This window comes from Cryptotermes secundus, unplaced genomic scaffold (genome assembly GCF_002891405.2).
Source record: "Cryptotermes secundus unplaced genomic scaffold, Csec_1.0 scaffold1270, whole genome shotgun sequence".
In the NCBI taxonomy this organism is placed as follows: Eukaryota; Metazoa; Arthropoda; class Insecta; order Blattodea; family Kalotermitidae; genus Cryptotermes; species Cryptotermes secundus.
In genome coordinates this window covers 63,717-76,484 of record NW_019731593.1, presented here as the reverse complement: position 1 = coordinate 76,484, position 12,768 = coordinate 63,717, and the positions used below count along the sequence as shown (strand labels likewise).

General features: G+C 39.9%; 1 protein-coding gene across 1 annotated transcript in view; it reads left to right on the top strand.

The window, feature by feature from the left end:
• LOC111867255 (protein singed) overlaps positions 1 to 11,699 on the top strand; it is a 111,698-nt gene extending 99,999 nt beyond the window's left edge. The window contains exons 4-7 of the mRNA XM_023856933.2: positions 3,549 to 3,705; positions 5,679 to 5,840; positions 9,939 to 10,075; positions 10,757 to 11,699. Coding sequence (XP_023712701.1) covers positions 3,549 to 3,705; positions 5,679 to 5,840; positions 9,939 to 10,075; positions 10,757 to 10,959 — 659 coding nt within the window. The 3' untranslated portion in view covers positions 10,960 to 11,699. The remainder of the gene's footprint in view (positions 1 to 3,548; positions 3,706 to 5,678; positions 5,841 to 9,938; positions 10,076 to 10,756) is intronic.
• Positions 11,700 to 12,768: the final 1,069 nt, after the last annotated feature.

Here is a 12,768-nt window from a genome sequence, read left to right as displayed (position 1 = left end):
TAGAAATATTATGTTACAGGGAGGAAAAACAAGACGCTCTCAAGCTTGCAGATAGAAAGACAAAAGAACCGTCAGCCACAGCGTTCAGTGTACATTCACTCAGTGACTCTTTTTTCAATAGATTCCATAATAGCTTTATCATTCCTCCTCCTCCTGTTCCCACTTCTCTTAATGTTCTGATTTCTTGTTTCTCTTTTATTCAGTTTAATGGCGGGGGGGGGCTACTCTGTCTCGGCTTTGTACTCTCTGCACCGCATTTCTTCCTGTGCAGCATCTCTCTTTCAGCCCTCTTCTGTTTCTTTCTCTCTTTCTATCCGATCTGCACCCCTTCCTCTTTATTCCGTAAATCCATCCCTTCTTTTTCTCTCTCCGCTGTCCACTTTCTGATCTCCGATATATTTATTATGCCGTAACGAGAAACAGGCCATGACAGCTCAGGCGGCTAGCTGCAGGTCTTCCACCGCCGCGGTCCGGTCTCGTTCACAGGTCAGGTAATGTGGGATTTATGGTGGACACGGTGGCACTTAGGCAGATGTTCTCTGAATACTTCGGTTTCCTCTGCCAGTTCTCAGTGAACCAGCTGCTCAGTATTTATTCAACATCCTATCATCAACACTACTGGATGGGGTGGTATGGACTGGATCGCTCTGGCTCAGGATAGGGACCAGTGGAGGGCTCTTCTGAGCACGGTAATGAATCTTCAGGTTCCATAAAATGCTGCGAATTTCTTGAATAGCTGTACAATCGGCGACTTCTCAAGAAGGGCTCAGCTCTATGAAGTTAGTTTGGTTACTGGCCGCGCCATAGCTCAAGCGGTTAGTCGCTGGCTTCTCACCGCGGCGGACCGGGTTCGATCCCGGGTCTGGTCAAGTAGGATTTGTGGTGGACAATGTGACGCTGGGGCAGGTTGTATCCGAGTACTTCGGTTTCCCCTGCCAATCTTCATCCACCAATTGCTCCACACTCACCCTCACCTATCATCTGGGGCTCGTACAATAGGCCAGAAGTGGCCGCAGTACAAGGGACTTAGTTCCACCCCACTAGCAATAAAAAAATAATAGTTTGGTTACTTATCATCGACACTATAATTTAGATACTGACGCGGTCGTTAAGTAACATAGAGTGACACTAGAAACACTGAACTGCCACATTTGTATCCATTGGTAAGAGGGCTAAGTTGGCAGTACTGACGGTATGCGCCCTAAAACGAGTTATATTAGCAGACTGAGCCCTACGACGTAGCGCTGTTGGAAGTGAGAAATGTTGCATGCTGCAAGGGTTTGATGGGCAGACCGCGTACTGTTAAGAAGGTACCGGTTAATTTTTCTAGTTGTCTGACATTATCTAAAATACTGTAGTTCAGTAAGTCTTCATATTGCCTTTCTAAATTGTTCGTAGATATCATAGTTTCTCTAACATAGACAGAAGCAACAAGAATACCTTAAAATATGTTGCGAACTTTCTCTGATAGGCAGATTGACGGATTTAATATCGAATTGCACTTGTTATTCTCGACTGTCACCATAAAGAACTCATCAGTTGAAGATTAAAAACTGAACTCCATAATAAATAGTTTCATATGCCATTTACTCCTCATCAGACAAAAAGGTCATACCTTAATTCGGTCGCCATGATCACTACGCGAAGTTGAGCTGGGAACTGTGAGAGGAGAAACTTCGTATTGCGCATGCTTACATACCGCTGCTACTGTCAAACTGAATCTGCACAAATGTCCTTTTTCATAAAAAACATGATATGAACATAGTAGTTAACTAAGGATTGGTGATAAGCAATGAATGGTGAGAGGTGGGTGATTATGAACCATAAATTTGGTGGCGCTTGATCAGGATATTCATGGTGGAGCTGTGTGGCCCAGTTATCGTTCCCTGCTGCATTGTTTGTCATGTTGAGAAATGATAGCCCGCCGGTTTGGAACTCGAGTTCTCAAGAATAATTAACTCATTCCACTAGAATTCGTTCTTGCGTTGTAACCCCATGTCCCCACTAACGCTCTGTTATATTTGCACCAGTGGGGTGCTGGTGACTATGGCGTCTGTCTACGAGTGCAGTTTATACGCTTCACCCAATTCTATTAGGATTTATAGTATTTACAGCTGTGTGCATGGGTATACGTCATTAACCTATTTATAAATTGTGAAGGGAACATTCCACGCATAAATAAAGTTCGTAAGTGGACATGTTCAGTTGCTGGAGGTAATGTGAGTTTTTTCGCTGGCAAAGTGGCTGGGGGCCGGTTTTTTTCTGAGCGTTTGTTCTTTCCCGATTCTCAGTCCACCAACTGCTCCACATTCATTATTTGTCCCATACTCGACACTGAGTACTCTGGATACTGACAACGTTGTTAAATAACCAACTTGAAAATAAAACACACTTAAGGTTCCGGCCGCATTTATGCCTGTTATATGTGGACCGGGTGGGCCCTAAACCACAAACAAGTCCCACCAGCTACACGGTGATAAAAGGTAGCCAATACGATGTACAGCGTCCTTGTACAGCTATCACATAGAATGCTTTTACTTCTACGGTAGCCCATCACACAAAATACACACGCGGTCAGTGTCTGGTCACATTTCGGAACAATTCTCCTTTAACAGGTGGTGCTAAAAGTCTGAATTTCGAAAACATTTCTTGTTTGCCTGCAAGATGTGGGGCCAAAAATTATGAATTTCGACAACATATTTCCTGTTCGGTCCAAGGTGTTTTCGTTTTCTCCACACTTCCAGTGCACTGCACACGATTTCCCGGTCGTCTCAGTAGCATGCCCCGCCATCTCTCGGTACGCGAAGCTAACAATCTGCTGCATCCCGCAAATGAAGTTGATTTGACTGCAAGAAAATATCTTTATGTTGTAAACTCTGCCTAATTAGTTAATATAATTTTCAAAAATAAACATATCAGCCTCTTAGGAGGTAGAAAGTTCATAAATACGGATTTTGGTGAATCTTCTCAATCCCCATTCCTGAATATTGGGTTATGATTGAGTATAAGGAGTGTGCCATAAAACTGGCCCTAGCACTGCGACCATCAATGATCTATTGTGCTTCTCCTTTAGATTAACTCTTTATTATTCCCACACTTCGAATGAAATATAAGACTTTGTTTATGGGGCATCATAAAAGTCACTTGGTTCCATGAAGAATTGTCCCAGGTGGGGATATCTTAACTAAGCTATAGCTTCACAGTCACATAAGATGTGTGTAGCTGATTCATCTTCTTGTAGGCACCTCTCACAAGTTTGGTCCTCTGTCAGTCCCAGTTTGGAAAGGTGTCCTTTTAGGTGGTAGTGTCCAGTAATTAATCCTACCACCCATCTGAGTTGATCTCTGTTAAATTTTAACAGGTCCCTCGTTCTTTTGGCAGAGGGTCCTGATATAAATCCTTTTGCCTGTTTGAGTTGAATATTGGTTTATATCTGAAAGTAATTTTGACCCATGCCTCCCCATTTTTCATGTATTCTTTAATCACTGATCTCCAGGAGTACTCTGGAAGCAGACAAACGATTGAGTGCTGGCATTTGTTTGTTTCAGGTGTGGATGTAACAGCTAATCAGGATGAGATCTCTGACCATGAGACCTTCCAGCTTGAATTTGATGTGTCCACCAAGCGGTGGTATATCCGCACTATGCAGGACCGCTACTGGACTCTCGAAACTGGTGGCGGCATCCAAGCTTGTGGTGACAAAAGGTACTTCTGTTCTGTCTGTACTGAGAAGGAGTATTCCGAACTAAGACTCTAGCAGCATAGTTGTAATGCTCACTGGGGCTCATGGAACAAGTTAATTTTCTTCAAGCTAGTGAAGTGTTTATCATATGAAGGGTAGACAAAATATGGGTCTAGTTTAGATGTACAGCTTTTATGTAGAACATCATAGTCTAGTGGTGTTATACTTCCCTGCTTTGGAAGGCCACTTTCATGCTCCCAGTGGTCACTTCTGATGAACGTTTTTTATGGTTTCTGTCACTACAGGCAAGTCCTGGACCTGTGCTTTAACATACATGGGCCATGGATACATACTTCCATAGGTGCCCCACCCAATTCATCATTGATGATCATTCTCCCATTTGACCCACCCCATGGTATTCAGAAAATATTGGTAAATAAACGAAGAAATATTTTTATTTAATATGTTACTTATTACTTTTTATATAAAAACATTATCGCATTAAATTAAAATGCCGAACTATGTCTGCGAGAATTAGTACACTCTTCTTTGGATGATTATCTGTAGTGAATGCCACAGAATTATATAAAATGCATACTCTGTCTGTGACATTGTGTCTTTAATTTTTCTTTCATTTATAATTTATGCAGCTCATATTTGATATATTGGTGAATGCAAACAGTTTTGCTCTTGTTCATATGACTTACTCACAGCCAATCTTCCCTAACCTTGGCAATGGTGGTACGTGATAGTGTAGTTGGTTGAGGCACTTTGCTACAAGCTGTAAGGTAGTGGGTTCGAGTCCTGATGATCTTAGAGAGATAGGATGGGATGGTATGGATTGGATTGATCTGGTTCAGGATAGGGACTAGTGGAGGGCTCTTGTGAACACGGCGATGAACCTTCGGGTTCCATAAAATGCTGGGAAGTTCTTGAGTAGCTGCACAATTGACAGCTTCTCAAGAAGTTCTCAGCTTCATGAGTGATGATGACATACAGTTTGTAGGACTCCTTGGATGGGGGATCAGCCCTTCGCACACAGACTTCCATGCATTGAGTGGATTTGAACCAATGATCCCAGTGTTCACGTTGGCGAAGACTGATCATGCCTTAGATAGAGAGTGCGGCCTCTGTGATTGGCCAAGATGTGATCTCAGCAAGCCACAAACATTTAAGATTAAGTTATTTTTAATATCCTGATGATAAAAATGGCATTTGGAATGTATGTTTGCATGAGAGATAACAATTGATCAAATGTCTTCGTGTCATGTACTATTTATCATGAACTTTATTTTATTCATCGTCTTCAGGACAGAGGCAAAGCCAGCCTAAAAAACAGCAATTTTTACAATTTTGTTTATTAGCAAGAGAGTGTGTGAAGTGCAAATACTCATAAAGTGGGGCGGCAGCAGCAGCGACAGTGATGACAACAGCAGCAAGAACCTACGTCATTGTCCTAAAATTTAAAAATGAAAAGTTGCATATTTATTTGAGTGAGTTGCCATATAAGCATATCAAACACAGAATGGTAATTTAGGCACAACATTTGAAGGTAACTAACCACACTAGCATCTCAGTTATAACCAGCAGTTACAGAGTTTAGCACTGTAAGGCATTGGTTTAAGTGCAGACATCTTGTTTGAATCCCATCTAGAGAGTGACATGATTCTTTTCATGGTTCCTCTCAGTCCTTCCAGGTAAAATGCCTTAAAGTAAGCCCTAGATTCCATGTAAATCTTCCAAATTTAGAAATTTTAATTACTCTGCTTAATGAAATTTGATACTACTTAAAATTAACACAGTGCAGTTAAATAGCCAAATAAAAATATTCAGTTGTGCAGAAGGAATTAAAATCGAATTTATTTAAGTTCCCATGTAACAAACATACCATAAGGATAGGTCTTATACATATGTATAATATCATCATAATTATAACAAAACATTGTAAATAGTGTGTGTGTGTGATGGGTTAAGTATGAAATACTTTTGTATCCAGATCTTCCAATGCCCTCTTTGACCTGGTTTGGCAAGGTGATGGCTCTGTTGGATTCCGTGCAAACAATGGAAAGTTTGTGTCTACCAAACGTTCAGGACATCTGTATGCCAACTGTGACACTGTGGAGAACAATGCAAAGTACTTCTTCTACCTTATCAACAGGTATGTTCATATACTTTTTTGTCAAGATGGCACATAATTGAACTGTGAAAATATTGGTATGAATGAAGCAGGATCTGTTAGTGATTTTCGTGTAGAAAGCTGCAGGTACTCAAATGCCCTCTTTTGTTTCCTCTAGTGAAAATAAACCCATAAAATATTGGAAAGAGCATATTCTTTTAAGAAAGAAACTGAACATACCCATTGTATATGAGGCTGTTTGGGCCCCAGACAATGTGGAGAGGAGAAAATTCTTGACCCTACCGGGACTTTGCTATACCGACTGTATTATCCTGGCTCCTATCATTAGGTAGGTTCAGACATTATGAACCTGCATTCCTTATTTTGAAGAAAATTGAAAGAGGGGGCTTATAAGATCACCTTCCTGTCTGTCAGTCCTTCTGTCTCTGTATCCCCTCTTAATTTTTTAGCTGTTGCCTAGCAAATGAGAAACTGGCTAAGAAGAGTTGCTGGACACCTTGATTTCCAAGCCCTCCATGTTGTATCAAAGGAACATAGGCTATCAGTTCTTGTGAGAACTTTCTGTTTTGCAATTTTATTTTTAGCTTACATTCATCTCTTAAGGAAACAAGGAGTTCCAGGAGGAACATAAGCCTACTTTACTACTAGAGGTTTTCCAGTCCTACAAATCTTATTCTGTTAATGTCCTGTTTCGACAATGAAAATTTAAAATTCAACAATAACATATTAAAACAACGAACTAGTGGTGGTGGTCATGGTGGGGGTGGTCATCATGGTCGTCCTGATGGTGGTCACCATTGTTGTGGTGGGGGTCTAGGTCATCGTCGTCGTGGTGGTCATCTTTGATGTGGTGGAGGTGGTCATCATGGTTGTGGTGGTGGTGTTCATTGTGGTGGTCATCATGGTAGTGGCGGTGTTTATCGTGGTGGTGGTCGTCGTGGTCTACTATGGGAACGAGGGTGCATCATCATGAAGTTATGAGATTCTATTTTCAAGATCTTCTTGTATTCATTTTCTGGGGAGGAATCTAAAATCAGATGCACAGGACCATTGCTGTAGTTGGGCTGGTAAGCACTAGTATGCTATATCCATAAAAAGAATCTTATATGTATACAGTATCAGTAGAAAATCAAAACCTTGATTGACTGGGCATCATGATGATTGTGATGCATATTCCCATTGCTATACCCACTACATCAGTTGCATCAATTCAAGAAGCCATTTTGACCAACTTGGGCTCTCATCACTTAACTGAAATGTACCGATAGATACATAATTTCATTGGAGCTGGCTGTGACAAGGTGTCCATAATATGTAGAAGAAGAAATGGTATTGGACTGCAGAAAATATTTCCTGAAATAATTAATTTGGTACTGGGCAAATAAGAGACCGGAATTAGCAGTGCGTGACACAAAAAATGAAGTTCAGTGTGTAAGCTGTTTTCATGTCACCTTCAACAGACTGTTTTTATATTTAATATGTCTAAAAAAGTCAGTTGCAGCTCAGTGTGCACGGGCTTCATGCCAATGGTCCTGTAAAATAGGGAAATTATTTGCCATGAGATAGGTTCCATCAAGTCCAAAATTGCAAAAGCAGTTTGGAATGGCGGCAGATCCCTTGAAAACTGCCTCACAGAAGCTGCTGCAGATGCAATCAAACTAATAAAGACCTATGTAATATTTTAACTTGTGATTTCAAGAGCAATGTAGGATGCACTTACTGAGCTATATCAATTGGCTTTACTTCTGCAAAATGACTCTTTCAAATGCTGACAGTGCTATTAAATGTACAGCTTGAGTCTTGGAAGCAGTGAGCGCTTCACCTGGACCTTTCTAGCAGAAACTAACTCTGCAGTCAAGGCTTAAGTTTTCAAAGAAATTCAGTTACACAGCAACAGCAAAGTTGTTGAAATTCACAGGGGTAAATTTTCAGGAGTCTAGCAGAAAAACCTAGGCAAAGGCTGTTGCAGAATATCAGTCAGGCATCTCAGCTGGGTTATCTGGAGTTGAAGGCACTGGGAAAATGGAATTGCTTCTAGTCATGAAAATTATATGCACATAAAACATGCCTCCTGAAACTGACATTAACCATGGTGACAGTGGCATTATTAATTTGCGTGAAATATTTCAGTTATTAGAAAAGCAGACGTTTATAAATGCATTCAGAGAGGGTTCATAGAGCTAACGTTAGACCAGATGAATTTAAACTTCTGATACGAATAACACACTCAATTCCTGTATCTACATCAGAATGTGAAATGTCGTTCAGTGCTATGAATGAAGTGGTGTTCTAGAACAGAAATGCTGTATTAGTTCACTCAGTTAGCAGCTGTGTTAGACCCACCTCTTGGCTGTCAGCAGGACAGAGGAGAGCATATGAAATAGCCTACAGAAAATGAGTCAGTCAATTATGCGCAGTATATGGTGATATGGGATCTGCTGAAGCAATGGCAAGTATCAGGAAATATATTTATCCCAACTACGGCACTGTGGGGACACATGGAAGCGTAGTTGGTTGAGGCACTGTGTGGGTTTGTAGTTTGATGAGGTCATGGGATATTTTCAGCTTACCTATCCTTCCAGCTGCACTATGGCCCTGGGGTTGACTCAGCCTCTAACAGAAATGAATACCAGGAATCTTATTGTGGGTAAGGGGTGGCCAGTGCCCACCATCTGTGAGCCGACTGTCTAGAAAATGTGGGAGCCCCAACATCTCACAACCATGTGGGCCTCCATGGCCTGTTACAGGGATACCTTTACCTTTTTTCCCTTTGCTACAGCACTGCGCATGACTTACCTTCTGTAAGGTTACCCCCATAAGGTATGATGCACCCCATCAAATTTAGAAAGGAATTCAGAAAACATTGTTAGATAAACGAAGAAATTTGTATATTTAATTTGTTACTTATTACTTTTTTATATGCTAGTGAGATAAAAACATTATGCTATTAAATTGAAATGCCGAACTATGTCTGTGAGAATTAGTACACTCTTCTTGGGATGATTATCTATAGTGAATGCCACAGAACTATACAAAATGCATACTCTGTCTGTGACAATGTCTTTTTAGTTTTTCTTTCACCCACAACCCCCATGTTCTCAGGCTGTTACAGTCTCCCATAGTTGTGGCAACACAGGTTCCTTCTCGTGATCGTTGCATATCAGAGGTACTACGTGCTACAATATTATAAGTTACTACCATGATCAACAACAACCATAGGGACAACAGTCTGAAGCTGCAATGTATGTACATTCTTCTGCATGGGAATGCTGGTAGTTTAAATTGCATTTACCATCAATGACTGTGAGGCATCATTGAGCTTGATAGTGTCTCTTCTATATGTTGCTGTCTCGTCACCAAAATGCAGGGCAAAATCATGACATAACGATAAGAAACAGATGTTTTGAAAATGTGGCACACTTCATATATTTGGGAACAACAATGACAAATCAAAACCTGATTGAGGAGGAAATTAAGAGGAGATTGAACTTCGGTAATGCTTTGCTACCATTCAGTCCATAAACTTTTGTCTTCTCGTCTGCTGTCCAAAAACATAAAAATTAGAATAGACAGAACTATAATTTTGCCTGTGGTTCTGTATGGGTGTGAAACTTGGTCTCAGACATTAAGGGAGGAACATAGACTGAGGGTGTTGAGGAGAATATTTAGGCCGAAGAGGGATGAAGTGACAGGAGGTTGGAGAAAACTGCATAATGAGGAGCTTCATAACTTGTACTCTTCTCCAAGTATAATTAGAATGATCAAGTCAAGGAGGATGAGGTGGGCAGGGCATGTAGCATGAATGGGGGCAAAGAGGAATGCAAATAGGATATTGGTGATAAAGCCAGTAGGAAAGAGACCACTGGGAAGACCAAGGCATAGGTGTAAAAACATAAAGTAGGTGGATGGACAATGTTAAAATGGATCTTAGAGAGATAGGATGGGATGGTGTGGATTGAATTTATCTGGCTCAGGATGGGGACCAGTGGAGGGCTCTTGTGAACACGATAATGAACCTTCGGGTTCCATAAAATGGTGGGAAATTCTTGAGTAGCTGCAGAATTAGCAGCTCCTCCAGAAGGGCTCAGTTCCATAAGTAAGTAAGTGTATTTTCTGCAGACCAATCCTGGTGCTGAAGTGTGAGCAAGGCTTTGTAGGATACAAGAGTGCCTCCTCTTCCAAGTTGGAATGCAACAAAGCTACATATGAGACCATCCAGGTGGAACGTGGTGAGAAAGGCATTGTCTTTTTTAAGGGTGAGTATAGTAATTGTTCTTTTGTTTGGGAAAACTTTAGTCTCAGATAATCAGACTGATTGTCCTAATGGAAAGAAGAAAATCTGAAGGAACTGGAATAATCTTGTGTAGATTTTTGAGATACTCTTCATGGAAATGGGTTACAGCTGATTAGCTACATTACATCTGTGTCTTCACATCTAACAGCTTCATTATGACACATATTAACTGAATTGAATTTTGGACTAAATTTCACAGCAACTGGCAGAACTTTGTTGAAAGGCATATGTTTAATTTTATATATATTTCATTAAATTCTGAGAAATGTAAGGTCCTGTCTCCTAGGGTATAATGCCATGTAATCCACTAAAGTCAGCTGATATCTCTGAGGAACATGTTACCTCCATCTTCCGGACTGAAGAGTAAGTCAAGAAAGAAACCAGCATAAAGCAGGTAGTAAGCTGTGTGATACCTGCTTTATGCTGGTTTCTTTCTTGGCTTATTCTTCAATCCTGAAGAGTGACGCGACATTTTTCTCCAAAATGTCAGTTGACTTTTGACATAATATACAGCATTATTATATCCCAGAAGATACAACTCTTCATAACCACCACCGCGAGGAACTCACATCCTACTAATTTTGAGTCATTTTAGAACATGAGATGAACCTTTCATGTTCTTCATTTTCGTCATGTGCTGCAGGTCAGAATGGCAAGTATTGGCATGTTGATGGAGAGTCTGTGACAGCTGACTCTGACACCCCTGAAGGCTTCTTCCTGGAATTACGTGATCCCACTAGGATATGCATCAAGAGCATCTCTGGGGAGTATCTGGTAGCAAGTAAAAATGGAACATTCCGTCTTGGAGACATGGACTTTGAAAATGCTACCAAATGGGAATATTAAGGTTCCTTCGCAATGGCTGTCATCATCTTGTGTGTTGCATGCAGTTGTTATCATTGTGTGTTGGAATGGTGGGTGGTTTAGTATACTGATGGTGGCAGAGGGGTACAGAGCAACATAAATTTGGGCCATACTGTTTTATTAACGAAATTTTGTGGTAATAACACACAGTGGAACTGCTTCATCCATTTCTATTATTTATTTTGAATCTTGCAGCAAGATTGTAAAGAATTTGTAGTAAGTTATTGATATATTGTCATGAAATAGCTTGAAATTTAACACACATATATATATATGAATAAGCTTGAAACTGTAAAGAATAATGACTGATGAGAACCTAAACCCAACGTCTGTCCAATGTAAGATAGGATTTCCAAAGATGCTTTTAACTTGAAACTCAGTAAGTAGCATTAAAGATTTTGATGTACATGGGGCTGTTAAGTAGCACATGCACAGAAAGTAAAACCAGACATCACTGGGGGTTTGTATTTATTTCAACATAATCACTGCAATCTATAGTAAGGCAAGTTTACTTTGAATGGGTGACAGATCAAACAATAATTTTAATGGGTTACAATATAAAGAGTTCCTCCAACCATCATAAAGATGGCACTCTCACATCATGAACTTGAAACGATGCTCAGGAAACACTGCATCATTATTTCTTAGGGTGCAATCAGCATTTTCTATTATCTCATTTGATGTCGGTTCCATTTGTACTACTCTAATAATTAAGAATGAGTGAAATGACTTGATTTATCACAAAGGAAAAGTATATGATATTGGATATTCATGTAAAGTAAATTAATTTGCAGAATTTATACAGAATTGGGATTTGAATTGTTTACTTGCACTAACTGTAAGGGAACTGACAAACCATCCAAGCAGATCTAAAACATAGTTCACTGCCACAACAAATTCAGGGCCATAACACAAAATCGGCAGGAAGATCAATTTGGTCTTATGCGAAAAGACTAGAACACAGAAGATTTAAGAAAAAAGTTCACCATTCTGTGAGAAATGTGATGTTGATTGTGTGGGTACATGTCTAGAGTAATGTGAACACTGTTGAAAGTGAAAGATAGAGTTACTGTAATTGTTGTGTTAGGGACAATCAGATTTCATGTTCTGAGGAATTGTGGGGGTACCAAAATCCAGCCTCGTGCAGTATTGAAAGCAGTGCTAACTTAGTAGTAAAGTCTCAATTGGGTTCTTCATTTGCCATCTCTGTGGTGAAAGGTATTTTCTTAGACCTTCTGTGTTAACTGCCTCTATTTTATATAGAAGTAAAAACAGAAGTAAACAGTGGTGTAGAAATTCTAGATAGCAGTTTTTATATGGAAGTAATTTGTGTGGCTGTCATTTTTTATACATTTTCCATATGTTTTATACAGCATGAGAGGAGTCCACATTTTTCTTGATGAAAGTTTTGAACCATTTCTAACCTCTTTTTAAGACGATTTTTCATTTTTGATTGATGTAAATAGGGTAGATAGAACAGTGTGAAATATTACATGTTAGCACAATTTTTGGGCTGCCAGATACTCGGTCACAAGGATACCAGAATATGCATTTATGATACTCATAGGAGGGTCTGTTGATCCCCACAGTGAGATTCTCATTGCAGGTCTTGTGCATTTCTATATCTTGAATGTTTTTAAGAAAATGTCATTCCACTCTAGGGTCTGCTGTTGCTATTATTATTGGTAACTTTGGATTGTAAATGCTGAGAGTGTGGAAGTTGTTTGTAGATGTAGCTGCAGTAGAGATGTGTTATTTTTTCTAGTGAGAAGTACTTGATGAATTTCATAC